At 35.5% G+C, this 12,719-nt stretch overlaps 1 protein-coding gene across 11 annotated transcripts in view; it reads left to right on the top strand.

Annotated features, from left to right (window-relative positions):
- Window positions 1-12,719, top strand: part of BBS9 (Bardet-Biedl syndrome 9) — a 273,478-nt gene that overhangs the window by 217,524 nt on the left and 43,235 nt on the right. The window contains exon 21 of one of the 11 annotated variants that reach the window (XM_039336810.1): window positions 2,338-3,908. The exons of the other annotated variants lie outside the window; for them this stretch is intronic. Coding sequence (XP_039192744.1) covers window positions 2,338-2,351 — 14 coding nt within the window. The 3' untranslated portion in view covers window positions 2,352-3,908. Of the gene's footprint in view, window positions 1-2,337; window positions 3,909-12,719 lie in introns of those variants that run through there. 11 annotated transcript variants of the gene reach the window in all.

The following is a 12,719-nucleotide window of genomic DNA, read 5'->3' as shown; positions in this document are numbered from 1 at the left end:
GAGTTAGATACAATTCAGTGAAAGAAACAAATAAGAAATGAATTAAGTATTTCAAATTAAAACAATTGATATGTGCATCCTAAATGTTAATGACAGCAAAATTATTTATAGAAGATTACCATTAGCATAATTCTCAGCTTTATATATTTTATCCAATCCTAAACATTTTTAATGAGACAAAAATCATAAAATATCAGAGATTTGATTTCATTGAGATAGTGTATAATGCAGAATATGTTATACCATCAAAGAATGTCACAATTTAATGTGAAATTTACATGGAATAAGTGACAAAGAAAGGGAAAATAATAAAATTGAGATAGGACTAAAATAATGAAATATCTATGTATTTTAAGTATTTACTTTAAATATTTATTTTGATTCTGTTGGAGCTTAAAAATAAGCAGATTGCATTGTTATTTATTGGGCATAAAAAGTTCAAATACTCTGGATTAACCAGATTAGATTGTATGATTAAAATGGTAAATCGACTGCTTATATTGGCATAGTCTCACTAAAATCAGTAGGCTTATGCCAATATAAGATGTCATGGAATGGCTGCCTTAAATTAATAGTTTTGATTAACTAGTTTGTGAGAAATTAAAAGCGAACTGTTACTCTATGGACTGCACACTTGACTGGTCTCCTTCTCCATCAGTCTCAAAGAACAAGAGGTAAAATAGGGTGGCCTAGACATGACTCATCATTTATTCTACAGTGCAGCCAAAGGATACAGGATGTGAGGCTATGAACAGCATGAAATAATCCTGCTTCGTATATATAGTCCATGGTATCAAAAATACACCACAGAGACTTATTCTGTACATAATTATATTTACCCATTATATGAATGAATCTTGTAGAAAATTTGATTTGCTCTAGAATGTTTTGCCAGATTTTAAATGTGGAAATACTATTTCTTGTAATATTATTTTGGATTTCAAAATAATGGAAATGAATTACATGGGTAAAATATTTACCTAATTTTTTAATTTAAAATATAGAATTTCCTCTTTAAGAAAATTTCCAGTCTGTTTAGTAGCTTTTTATAAGCTATCAAAAAGAAAATTATGCCAGAAACTCTTTGGGGTATGAACTATTGTAATCAATTTTATTGGTTCTTGAATTGTTTATATGTTTATTGCTGGCTGATTATCTTCATTTTGTTTTATTTAGTTGTTCTGATATTTTATTGTGCTACTTATATTGTCATTTTTATTTTTATTATATCATGGAAATCCTATTGTATTATTTACTGATATATTAAAATCAAAGTCACTAATTCTGTTATTGTGGCAGACATAAAGTCACTAAAGTCATTAATTGAATAAAAATAGCTCAATTTTATATCTGAAAGCAAATATTTATTTATAAGCTATAAATACTCTTACTCTAGCATGCATTATGACATAATGGATGACATAAAGAACAAACCTGCTACAGAATCTAGTAGTTCTGCTATAAATATTTTGAAACCTCCTCCCAGAGGGGAGCAACAGAAACAGACTGTGAAATGGGTGTGTGTGGGGTTTCTAACAATGCTTCGAGCTCTAAGCACATACCGCTTGTATCAGCAATTTCTGAATAATGGGAAGCAAGCTTCCTATAATCTTCTCAACTAACCTTACCACTCTCTGTATGGACCTTCTATCTGAGGCATTGTTACCATCAAACCAAACAGTGATGCAGTTTGTTAAAATGCTCTCAATTGTGCCTCTGTAAAAAGTGGCCAGGATAGAAGGAGAAAGATGTGCTCTCCTCATCTGATGCAAATGCTGGTTTGCACGCTTCACTAAAGATAATATATGAAGAGACAAGTCAGATTGTTAATTATCTGCACCCCTAGGTACTTAATACTATTGACCACCTCCACAGGTGCAGCCTTGATAAAGTGGAGTATGACTATGCCGGCTCTTTCTAAAATCAACAATGATCTCCTTTGTTTTATTAACATTCAAAACCAGGTTAATTTTATTGCACCAGTCCACCAAAGCCTTCAGTTCCTCCCTATAACATCCTGGATAAGATCCACCACTGCCATGTCATCCACATACTTCACAATATGATTCATAGCAGACTAGGCACAGCAGTCATGGCTCATCAAGGTGAACAGTAATGGACTCAAAACACAGCCTGTGGGGAACCCATACTCAAAAAGATGGAATTGGAAACTTTTCTTCCAAATTGTACAAACTGGGAAGTCAAGTATCCAGTTATGTAAAGAATATTAAAGCCTAATAGGCCCAGTTTGTTCACCAAATGGTGAGGAATGAATATGTTGAACGCCGAACTAAAATCAATAAACAGCATTTGCAAGTGAGTATTCTTCTCCTCCAGGTGCACCAAATTAAGATGAAGTACACAGAGTGCATCATCAATAGAGTGGTTCTTCCGATAAGCAAACTGTAATAAGTCCAATATAGGGGAAGGCATGAATCAATATAGTTCTTTACTAATCTCTCAAAACACTTCATCATAATGGAAGTGAATGCAACTGGACAGTAATCATTAAGGTATGTAATTATAGATTTGGGGGGGGGGACTGGTACAATGCTTGTAGTTTAAAACATGAAACTACAGCCTGATGCAATGAAAAATTGAAGATGTCTGTAAAAACAGCTGGTCAACACATCCCTTAATTACTCACCCAGGGATATTATCAGGACCCGCAGCCTTTCGTGTGTTGACTTTCCGCAAGATCTTCCAAACAGCAGTTGTATCAAACTTAAGCACCTGTTCATCAGGAAGGGGAACTACCTTTCTTGCTCGAACATTATTTTAAGCCTCAAACCATCCAAAAAACATGTTAAACTTATTTAGAAAATCCATGTCACTCTTACATGTCAGGGAAGCTACCTTATAATCAATGATAACCTGGATACTTTGCCACATGTATCTAGGGTCCATAGGATCTTTAAAAAAAAATACTGCAATTTATTTGCTGTTTTTATAGCACATTGTAAATCAACTCATGCTATAGTACGTGCTTACACATCACCTGATTTAAAAGCAGTGTTTCTCACGTTCAGCATTACACATACCTCCTGAGATACCCAGTTTCTCATTTGCCCACATAACAATGACATCCTCCATACGCTTTTGAATATAAGCACAGTAGAAGCATGCTCAGTATGTTGACCATACATCATAGCCTCTTTAAATATGTTCAAATTTGTGCACCTAAAACTATAGAGCTTCCATAACTCCTGCCAGCCACATTCTCACTTGTTTCATAGTTGGTCTCTTCTAATTAACAAAGGCTAATATGCTGGCATAAGTGTCACAGAGAGATGATCTGAAGAGTCAAAATGAGGATGAGGAGCAGCCTTAAATGCAGCTTTAGCAACTTCCTTTAGTACTGGGATTCTTTGGGGAAAATATTGTTTTATAATTAATCAGCCTTTGTATTATTTGGGCAAGTCTTTTTTAATTGCACATAGTCTTTCTTACTTTTGAGACTATCAAACAATTCAGCTTTATAGAGCAATATTACATTATAGTTTTACTATGCTATTTTTTTCTTAGAGAATGATCTGTTTAAGATATATAATTGTTTTCCTATCAAAAGTTCTAAAATCTAGTAATATTTTTTTTAAAATAGATTTTTTTAAAGGGAATCTTTGTGTTTAAGCAAATATAGTTTGTTAATATTATTTATTATTGTAGTATTAATGATACCTGGCTACAAATATTCAACAAATATTCTTTTTCTGTAAGTTATAGCATACAGCAAGATGTGTATCTGACCTAAATGTTCTGAAGGGTAGAATTCTCTTATTCTCACACTGTTTCCACATTGAAATATCAATGAAATATCTGTCAAAAACAGATCATGCCAGACAAACCTAATTGCATTCTTTGATCAAGTGACAAAATTAGTGGATCACAGGAATGCTGTGGATATAATTTACCTGGACTTCAGTAAGGCATTTGACAAAGTAGATCACAACCTACTACTTGGTAAGATAGAAAAATGCGGGTTAGACAGCATCACCACCAGATGGATCCATAGCTGGCTGATCGGCCGTACTCAGCACGTGGTTCTCAATGGAACCACATCTACATGGAGGGAAGTGTGTAATGGCGTGCCCCAGGGCTCTGTTCTGGGCCCAGTGCTCTTCAACATCTTCATCAATGATTTGGACAAGGGGATAGATGGGGAACTCATCAAATTTGCAGACGACACCAAGCTGGCAGAAATAGCCAACACTCCAGAAGACAGGCTTAGGATACAGGAGGATTTGGACAGACTTGAACACTGGGCGCTATCTAATAAAATGAAATTAATGGTGAAAAAAGCAAGGTTCTACATTTAGGCAAGAAAAACCAAATGTATAAGTATAGTATAGGGGGTATCTTGCTCAATAGTAGTAACTGTGAGAGGGATCTTGGAGTACTAGTGGACAATCATTTAAATATGAGCCAGCAGTGTGCTGCAGCTGCCAAAAAAGCCAACACAGTGCTAGGTTGCATTAACAGAGAGATAGAATCAAGATCACGTGAAGTGTTAATACCACTTTACAATGCCTTGGTAAGGCCACACTTGGAATACTGCATCCAGTTTTGGTCACCACGATGTAAAAAAGATGTTGAGGCTCTAGAAAGAGTACAGAGAAGAGCAACAAAGATGATTAGGGGACTGGAGGTTAAAACATATAAGGCAATGTTGCTGGAATTGGGTATGTCTAGTTTAAAGAAGAAAAGGACGAGGGGGGGACCTGATAGCAGTGTTCCAATATCTCGGGCTGCCACAAAGAAGAGGGAGTCAAGCTATTTTCCAAAGCACCTGAAAGCAGGACAAGAAGCAACGGGTGGAAACTAATCAAGGAGAGAAGCAACCTAGAACTAAGGAGAAACTTCCTGACAGTTAGAACAATTAACCAGTGGAACAACCTGCCTCCAGAAGTGGTGAATGCTCCAACAATGGAAGTTTTTAAGAAGAAACTGGACAGCCATTTGTCCGAAATGGTATAGGGTTACCTGCCTGAGCAGGGGGTTGGACTTGATGACCTCCAAGGTCCCTTCCAACTTTATTATTATTATTATTATGGATCATCGCACAGTCAGCCAGATGTTCAGACTGGATTTGGCATTTTGTCTACCTATCGAGTCCTTACCAGGATGATGATGATGAAAGTGTAACAATGCACATTATTTTTACTCAAAAGCATACAGATCAAGGCTAAATATGTTTTTAAAAACTTTTCACAGTATTATGTAGTGAAACCTGACTAATTTAAAAGAACAGGCCTTTTTCAACACACATACCTGCCAGCCTTGAAAATAAAGGTGAAAAGTCAACTATTTGCCAAGTTTCAAATGCGCCTAATTGTGAATACAGTACATTTAAATGCCACAGGGAACTATTTCTTACACAAAACACAGATTTTATAAAGATATCATGGTCAAATATTGTGTTCAGAAGAGTCCCTGGTCTATTTCAGCTTGGTTATTTTCCTGCATACGTTTCATTACCTAAACTAGATAACATCGTCAGTATTTGTAAGGTGTGAGGTTTGCTCCTAGTTTATTTTCTAGTAAATTTGCTCTTTCAATCTTGGTGGGAGAAATCTTAGAACTTTGATTGGGCTGTTTACTGTTAACTTGTTTGGCAGTTCCTTGATTGCAGTATTGTTTACTTCTTGATTGTTGGTCTGATGTTAATTTTGGAGTTAATCTACATTCATCTCTATGATGATTGCCAATAGGGAGGTGTTTTGGTGTTTTTGTTCCTTTTTGGTTTGTAGATAGACTATTCTGCATAGCATGTAGATACATTTAAGTCTATGTGTCTATTGATGGCTAATTTGGTTTCTAAAATTCCATAGTTTTTTTGGACATGGCTTGGTCTAAGATGGCCACAGTTTCCCAGTTGACACTATGGTTAAGTCTGTCCATACATTGTGAATTTAAAGAGTTTTCATCATCTGTTCTGAGTGCTAGTTCCAAACCCTCATTGCAACCCCGAGCTACAAATATTTTTTCTTAATTAGTACTTTGTATTCTTTCATCTTTCTACTGAATTCTACATTAACAGAAAAACCTGTGCCTACAAACTAGTGCTTAAATGTTAACACTTTCTACATTTGTATATTTCAGCAGGGGCTCTACCTCCATATCTTATCTTGAGAGTGCTCTCTATCATTCTCCTTGTTATTTCTCTCACAATCAGAACAGTAACCCAAATATTTATTATATGAAAATAATTTAATAAATACAACATTAATTAATATATGAATAACAACATCAACCCCTTGGATAATCCTATTGACCCTTAGGGATTACTACTAACTACTATTAAAAAATCTTGGTTTATGACTTTAAATGATTCATTTCAGAAATGTCTGGTATCCAATAGTACAATTTCCCCTACAGATGATCTTCTTCATGTTCAGACTATTTGTAAGAGGAACATAACATAGATTTTTGTTTCCTTTGCCAAAAAATTGAGTAACCAACAACATGTGAACTATATTTTTAGAGAAGATACTTTGGGTGGCAAATATATTTAAATGTATCTCCTCAGCCATAGATTCTTCTGAAAGTTGCTTAGTTTATAGAGAATTGTCTGATCAAATTTTGATGCCGGACATGTCCACAGAGGAAATAACTAATTGTGTGGCTGTAGATGATCACAAGAATATGCACATTCAACAACTCCAATTGGTGCCACAATTTCCAGACCATAAAATTAGCTTATGGTTTGGACACAAACACACACACACACCATACTCGGACAAAAGAGGTCTCTCCTCTCCTCCACTCCCATCCTTCTCTGGACTCTCTGGAAGTTGAGCCAGTGGGCCCTGCTGTTGCAAGGTCACAGGAGCCTCAGAAAATTGAATGAGAATGTTTACATGGTTTTTGGATGCCTCAGAGGCTGTAGAAAAGCAAGGCCTTCTCATGCAAGTTCCAGAGGGTCTGGAGACCTTATGTGTTACCAAAAACGGCATGTGTCATCTGGAGCATACTTGTCATAGGTTAGTCATCACTAATCTAAAATATGTTCCACTTCATCTTAAATTCTTCTTCCTCTCTATTCTGTCACTAAGATGGAGAGTGGTAGGACACAGATGAATGAGGGAGGAATTTTAATACCAGGAAGGAATGGAACTGGTTGCATTTTAAGTGTGGCTTGAAGCTGAAGACAAAAAGCTACAGGATTATTTTTTACAGTTACAGAAAATGGTCCAATAAGCTTAGTGTACTGTTTTCTAGACAGTTTTTTGAAGGGAGAAATCTGATAAAAAGCCAAATAAAGTTGCCAACAGTAATGGAGGGATTTTCTGGTGATGACAGGCAGAAGAGCAATTGCAGGAGACTTTGACTTTGACTTTTTGAGAGGTGTTGTGCTGCTTGACGTTCCTGGAAAGAATAGGAAACATTTGCCAGTGGCCACAGGAAAAAAAACTACCATTTTCAAGGAGGATGTCAGGAATTGCTTTAACATCCTGAACCCCATTGATAAGGAATCAAAGGGATTTTGAATAAAATCAGTGATATTAAAGATGAAATTGAAAAGAAACTGCCAAAGAACAAGAATAAGAAATAGAAGAAAGCAAAATGTATGTTAGAACAAATGGAGAAAATTGCCAAGAAGTAAAAAGAAGCCAAGGCCAGGAAAGACAAAATCTTTCTTGATGTTGCTGAAAGCTAAAACATATGAAGAACTGTTACAGGAATTGGTATGTCTAGTCTAGTGAAAAGAAGAACATGATAGCAGTGTTCCAATATTTGACGGGCTGCCACAAAGAAAAGAGAGTCAACTTATTTTCCAAAGCACCTGGACCAGGCATGTCAAACTGCCAGCCCGTGGGCCAGATGCATCATACTGAAACTGCGCCCACCTCATTGCCAGCAATGGGGAAAAAGTTGCAATACATCAGGCGATGTCACGTGACATTGTGAGTTTGACATGCCTAACCTAGAGACAAGACATGAAATAATGAATGAAAACTAATCAAGGAGAGAAGCAACCTAGAACTAAGGAAAAAATAACCAGTGGAACAACTTGCCTTCAGACGTTGTGAGTACTCCATCACTGGAGATTTTAAAGAATAGACTGGACAGCCACTTGTCTGGAATGGTACAGGGTCTCCTGCTTGAGCAGGGGGTTGGACTAGAAGACCTCCAAGGCCCCTTCCAACTGTGTTATTCTGTTATTCTTAGGAAGGAACTTAGAAATTTCAAAGAGCTATTAGAAGAATACATGAATCAGTATTACAATGACATCTATAAAGAACCTAAGATAGAAATAGACATGGAAAAATATAGTATTACCATAGAGTAGTCTGATCATGACAGTTAAGGGCAATAAGGAGCAAACCTGGTCAAGCACAAGCTACAGTAGCTCTTAAGCCTACTATATCGTAGTAAGGATGATGAAATTTTATTCCTCTGAACTTATTGCACCTATAGTTAATTGTCCAGTGGTCCTGTTTCAGGTGACCTGATCACTTGTTAGTAGGAATGATTCTGTAGTTTACCTACAGGGTTGCTATAAAGAATATGCTAAGTAACTGGAAAATAAAGTTGATTGGATATGCTCTAAATTGGACTGTGGCATTGATACATATTCTGTGGGGGCAACTGGAGTCAAGTGTTGCTCAGTCATCTGGAAAACATTTGATCCTTTTGGGCCTAAAGAAATGGATAGGGTCCTCAAGGCTGTTAGTTCAGCCACGATTGTATTAGATCCATTCCCCTCCTGGCTAATCAATAGATGGCCTAAGATTTGTTTTCTTCTCATTCTTAATTGGTAGAAAATTAAATATGTTACAGTATTTATTTTTTTAACACTTATTAATCACCATCCCAATAAAAATGACTTAAGGCAATAAGGAAAGCTGATCTAAATCTGCTGGATGTATATTTTCTTTATTTTAATATAATCATTTATTTAGATAAAATTGGTTGTACATAAGATGACCATATAAGTGTAATGCAGGGCCCCATTATAAATATGCCTAAATAATCCACGGGGAAAAAGACAAGGACAGAATTTTGGAAATCTCCAGGGTCACACTCAGTAATACAAACTCAGGATCTTGTTTGAAGTCAAGCATGAAAGGCCCTTCCTTTCACAAAATTTGCTTTCACCGAGGCTTAATAGAAACATAGCCCTGAATATATTACATTTGCCTGCCGGTCAATTATTGAAGTTGGCATTCAGTACAGCTGTTCATGGAATATGTAAATTAGTGGTAAAATATTGGTAGTCCTTGACCCAAAGTTAACTAAATAATCTGTGGACATTTTGGGGGGGGCATCCAGATATTAGTAAAAGATAAGTATTAAACTTTACCATCTATTTTAAATAAAATTTGAATGATAATTTCCAAATATATAAAATGAGTTGCTTCTCTGAACTGCCAAAGTACAGTTTGCAGGGGAAGCAATATCTGTCTGTCTGTCTGTCTACATGAGGATGGGGAAGAGAGGGAAAGAGAGAGAGGCTTCCAGTTTCGTCACACAGCCTCCATGGACTGCTGGGAGATCTGTTCTCTCTCCTCCATTCAGTTTTGCATCGCTGGGGAGCCCTGAAAAGGGCCAAAAATCGCCCCAAAGAGGCGACCAGCAAGGAGGGGCTTTTGCTGGATTGCAGGAGAGCAGCAATTCTCCTGTCAGACCTGACAATTCCTCCAAACCGGCAGACAAAAGGACTGGCCATAGAAATATGGCTCGTCCCTAGGCTGCTAATATTAACATCTGGCAACTTCAAAGCAGCGTGGAAAGGATTGGGTGAGATCTGCCTCTCTTACATCCTAATTACTTAATTACCTGCATAAGCTGTTAAAGTACTTTTCCCCCTGTGGTGAGGGAAGGGGGTTTTTAGCCCTCCCTCCAGAAACAGCGGCTATCAACCACTTGGGAGTCTAAAACATTGGGAAAAATACTGGGATCCTAATTGGAATTCTATTTTCTAAAACTGGTGGATTATAAGACTTGTAACTTTATACTCTCTATTTTTTCTTCTTCTCTGATTTTTACTCTATTATTGAAGATTTGAATTCTTTTTCTCCCCTTAAAATAGAGGGGGAAAAGAAAACTGAAAAGATCTAACTAACTCTGAGATGACATTTGCTGGCTAAATTTGAGACTGTAACCTGCTATTCTTTAAGAGAGACTTGTTGATAACCTTGAAAACAGATAAGATATAAAGCAACCTTGAAGCACCATCTGCAAGAAACTCAGCTCAGCTTTTTACTTGGTGGACTTTCTGATTGTAAGTTTTTTGTTTAGTTTAATACATGACAATGGAAGAAGAACGGGAATGGATTTCTTCCACAGAGGAAGTACAGGAACAAATTCTTTATATGTTAAAAGCAATTATCCAAACTCTCCGTATGCAAGCTCAAACTATGACTTCAACTAAAGAATCATCTATACAGAATTCTATAGAGAAGGGGAAACAACCAAAAGTTAGGACAGAAGACTTAGATATTCAACAGATACAAACAGTGGAAAACACAGAAAGGAAACTAATAATAGAGAACAAGGAAAGGACTTTTCTTATAAACCAGAAGGAATTTGAAGATAAAAAAGAAAAACAGATGAAAGACAAGATAAATACTTTGGGACAACTGCATCGAACTGGAAAAATAAAGAGACGACCTGTTAAATCAGCTAGCCCTCTTAAGAAAACAGCAACTGAACGCCCTTATCAATATCAAACAATAATTACAACAATACAAGGAGATCTTTTTGATGATTTAAAAGCGAAAATATGAAAGATGATTTGGCAGAGGAAAAAAGCTAGAATTAGAGTGAAAGGGATTGGGATTTTGATCTGTACATGAGATCTAAAATAGAATATATTTAAATGGATAGAATATGTATTTTGAACATAAGATATTGTAATGATTTGAGATAAAAAATGGTTTTATAAAATGTAGAAATATAAATATTGAAATTGTAATGATTTGAGATAAAAAATGGTTTTATAAAATGTAGAAATATAAATATTGAAATAAGAATATTATATTGTCTTATTAATTTGTTAAGATATATGATAGAATTTACATATAAGGTCTGTATTTTAAATATTAGATCATATGAGGAATTATGATAAAGGAATTGTGTTTAATTAAAATTTGGGAAAAAGATAAATATTAAATGTTAAATTAAAATATTAAGGGAAAATTAATCACCAGGTTACTGGTTTGCTAAAAGTTTGAATGTTTATAGATAACTAAGACTTGAATTTAAGATATTATCATGAGTTGAGACACAGGTTAAATAAAACTTAGAAGTATAAATACTAATAATTAAATTCGTATATTGGCTTGTGGTATAAATGCTGATGGTTTATTTATTTTATTTTTTTCTCTTTTTCTGGAAAGGAAGAAAGGAAAGAAGTAGAAAAAGGAAAAGAAAAGAAAAATATGAGATAGGAGACTGAGAAATTGGGATCATTTAAAATCTGGAAATGATAAAGATTAAACATTAAATTTAAATATCAATGCAAAATTAAAGTTAAGAAAAACTTATTAGGTTATTGTCTAAAAGATGGAATGTCAAATTAATTAAGATTATTGATGAATATTAGAAAGGTATTTTTTGTTTGATTGATAGAATAAAAACTGTATTGATCTGAATATGATAGTAGATCTTATGGGGGAAAGAGAGAGAATTAGTTGTTGTAATACTTTGAGATTTGTACTGATGATATTTAAATGTAATGGAATTACAATGCCTAACTGCCATGCTATTTTCAAATATGTAAATGCAATATTGGAAAATTAATAAAAAAACTTGGGCATGAAAAGAGAGAGAGAGTACAAATGATGGCTCCCGGAAAATTTTTGTCTTAGATCAGGGGTTCTCAACCTGTAGGTCGGGACCCCATTTGGGGTCGAACGACCATTTCACGGGGGTCGCCAAACAATGCAGTCCGCCATTTTTTCCCCTTTTCCTTAGCTGTGCTACTCCCTTTTATTCTATTGGCTTTTGAAAGCCAATAGAATAGACTCTCTTGAATAGAGTCTAATTCTATTGGCTTTCCAAAGCCAATAGGAATTGTCCAGGCTGTCTCTGCCCTGCTGAGCCCGCCAAAAGTCCCATTCTGCAAACGGTGCTGCACCAGTTGAGTAATCCTCAACTTACAACTGGTTGAGTAGTCCTTGACTTACGACCGGTTGGGGATCGCGGTTGGGGATCGCGGCATTAAAAAGGTTGAGAACCACTGTCTTAGATAGTAAAGCAAACCCATCGTAGTGCGTTAGGTCATTACATACATGTTATCATTTTGGTGTCATTTCTGATGCTACTTTCATATGTCTCCCCATATTGATCAGAATTATTTTTCTGTAGATAAACCAATGATTATATAATTCCTTTAAACTATTTTAAACTTATGTCATAATAGTGTGCTGAGTCTTGGATGCTATGCCAAGTTTTTACTCAATTCATGTAATTCTTAATTTATGCTACATATAAGAGAGTGTATCTATCCTTGATTTCTGATGGATTGTTTCAAAATAAATCCATTAATCTCTTAATTTGTGTGTTTCCTTGTTTTATTTTTGCCGTGTGCCAGCCACATAAAATATTTTTCCATAATTTTACAGGGATATATTTTATTTAGACCATCTGTCTGTTCATTGTTACAGACGGAATAAAGAAACTAATGGTGGTGGGAAATAATACAATAAACTTCTATCTGTTTGTGATATAAACCCTGACAATCTGTTTCTAATATGGCCCATTTTTTGCCACCC

Source organism: Crotalus tigris, unplaced genomic scaffold (genome assembly GCF_016545835.1).
Source record: "Crotalus tigris isolate CLP2741 ecotype Arizona unplaced genomic scaffold, ASM1654583v1 scf7180000017666.379230911805:20528666, whole genome shotgun sequence".
In the NCBI taxonomy this organism is placed as follows: domain Eukaryota; kingdom Metazoa; phylum Chordata; class Lepidosauria; order Squamata; family Viperidae; genus Crotalus; species Crotalus tigris.
This window is presented reverse-complemented; position numbering and strand designations above follow the sequence as displayed.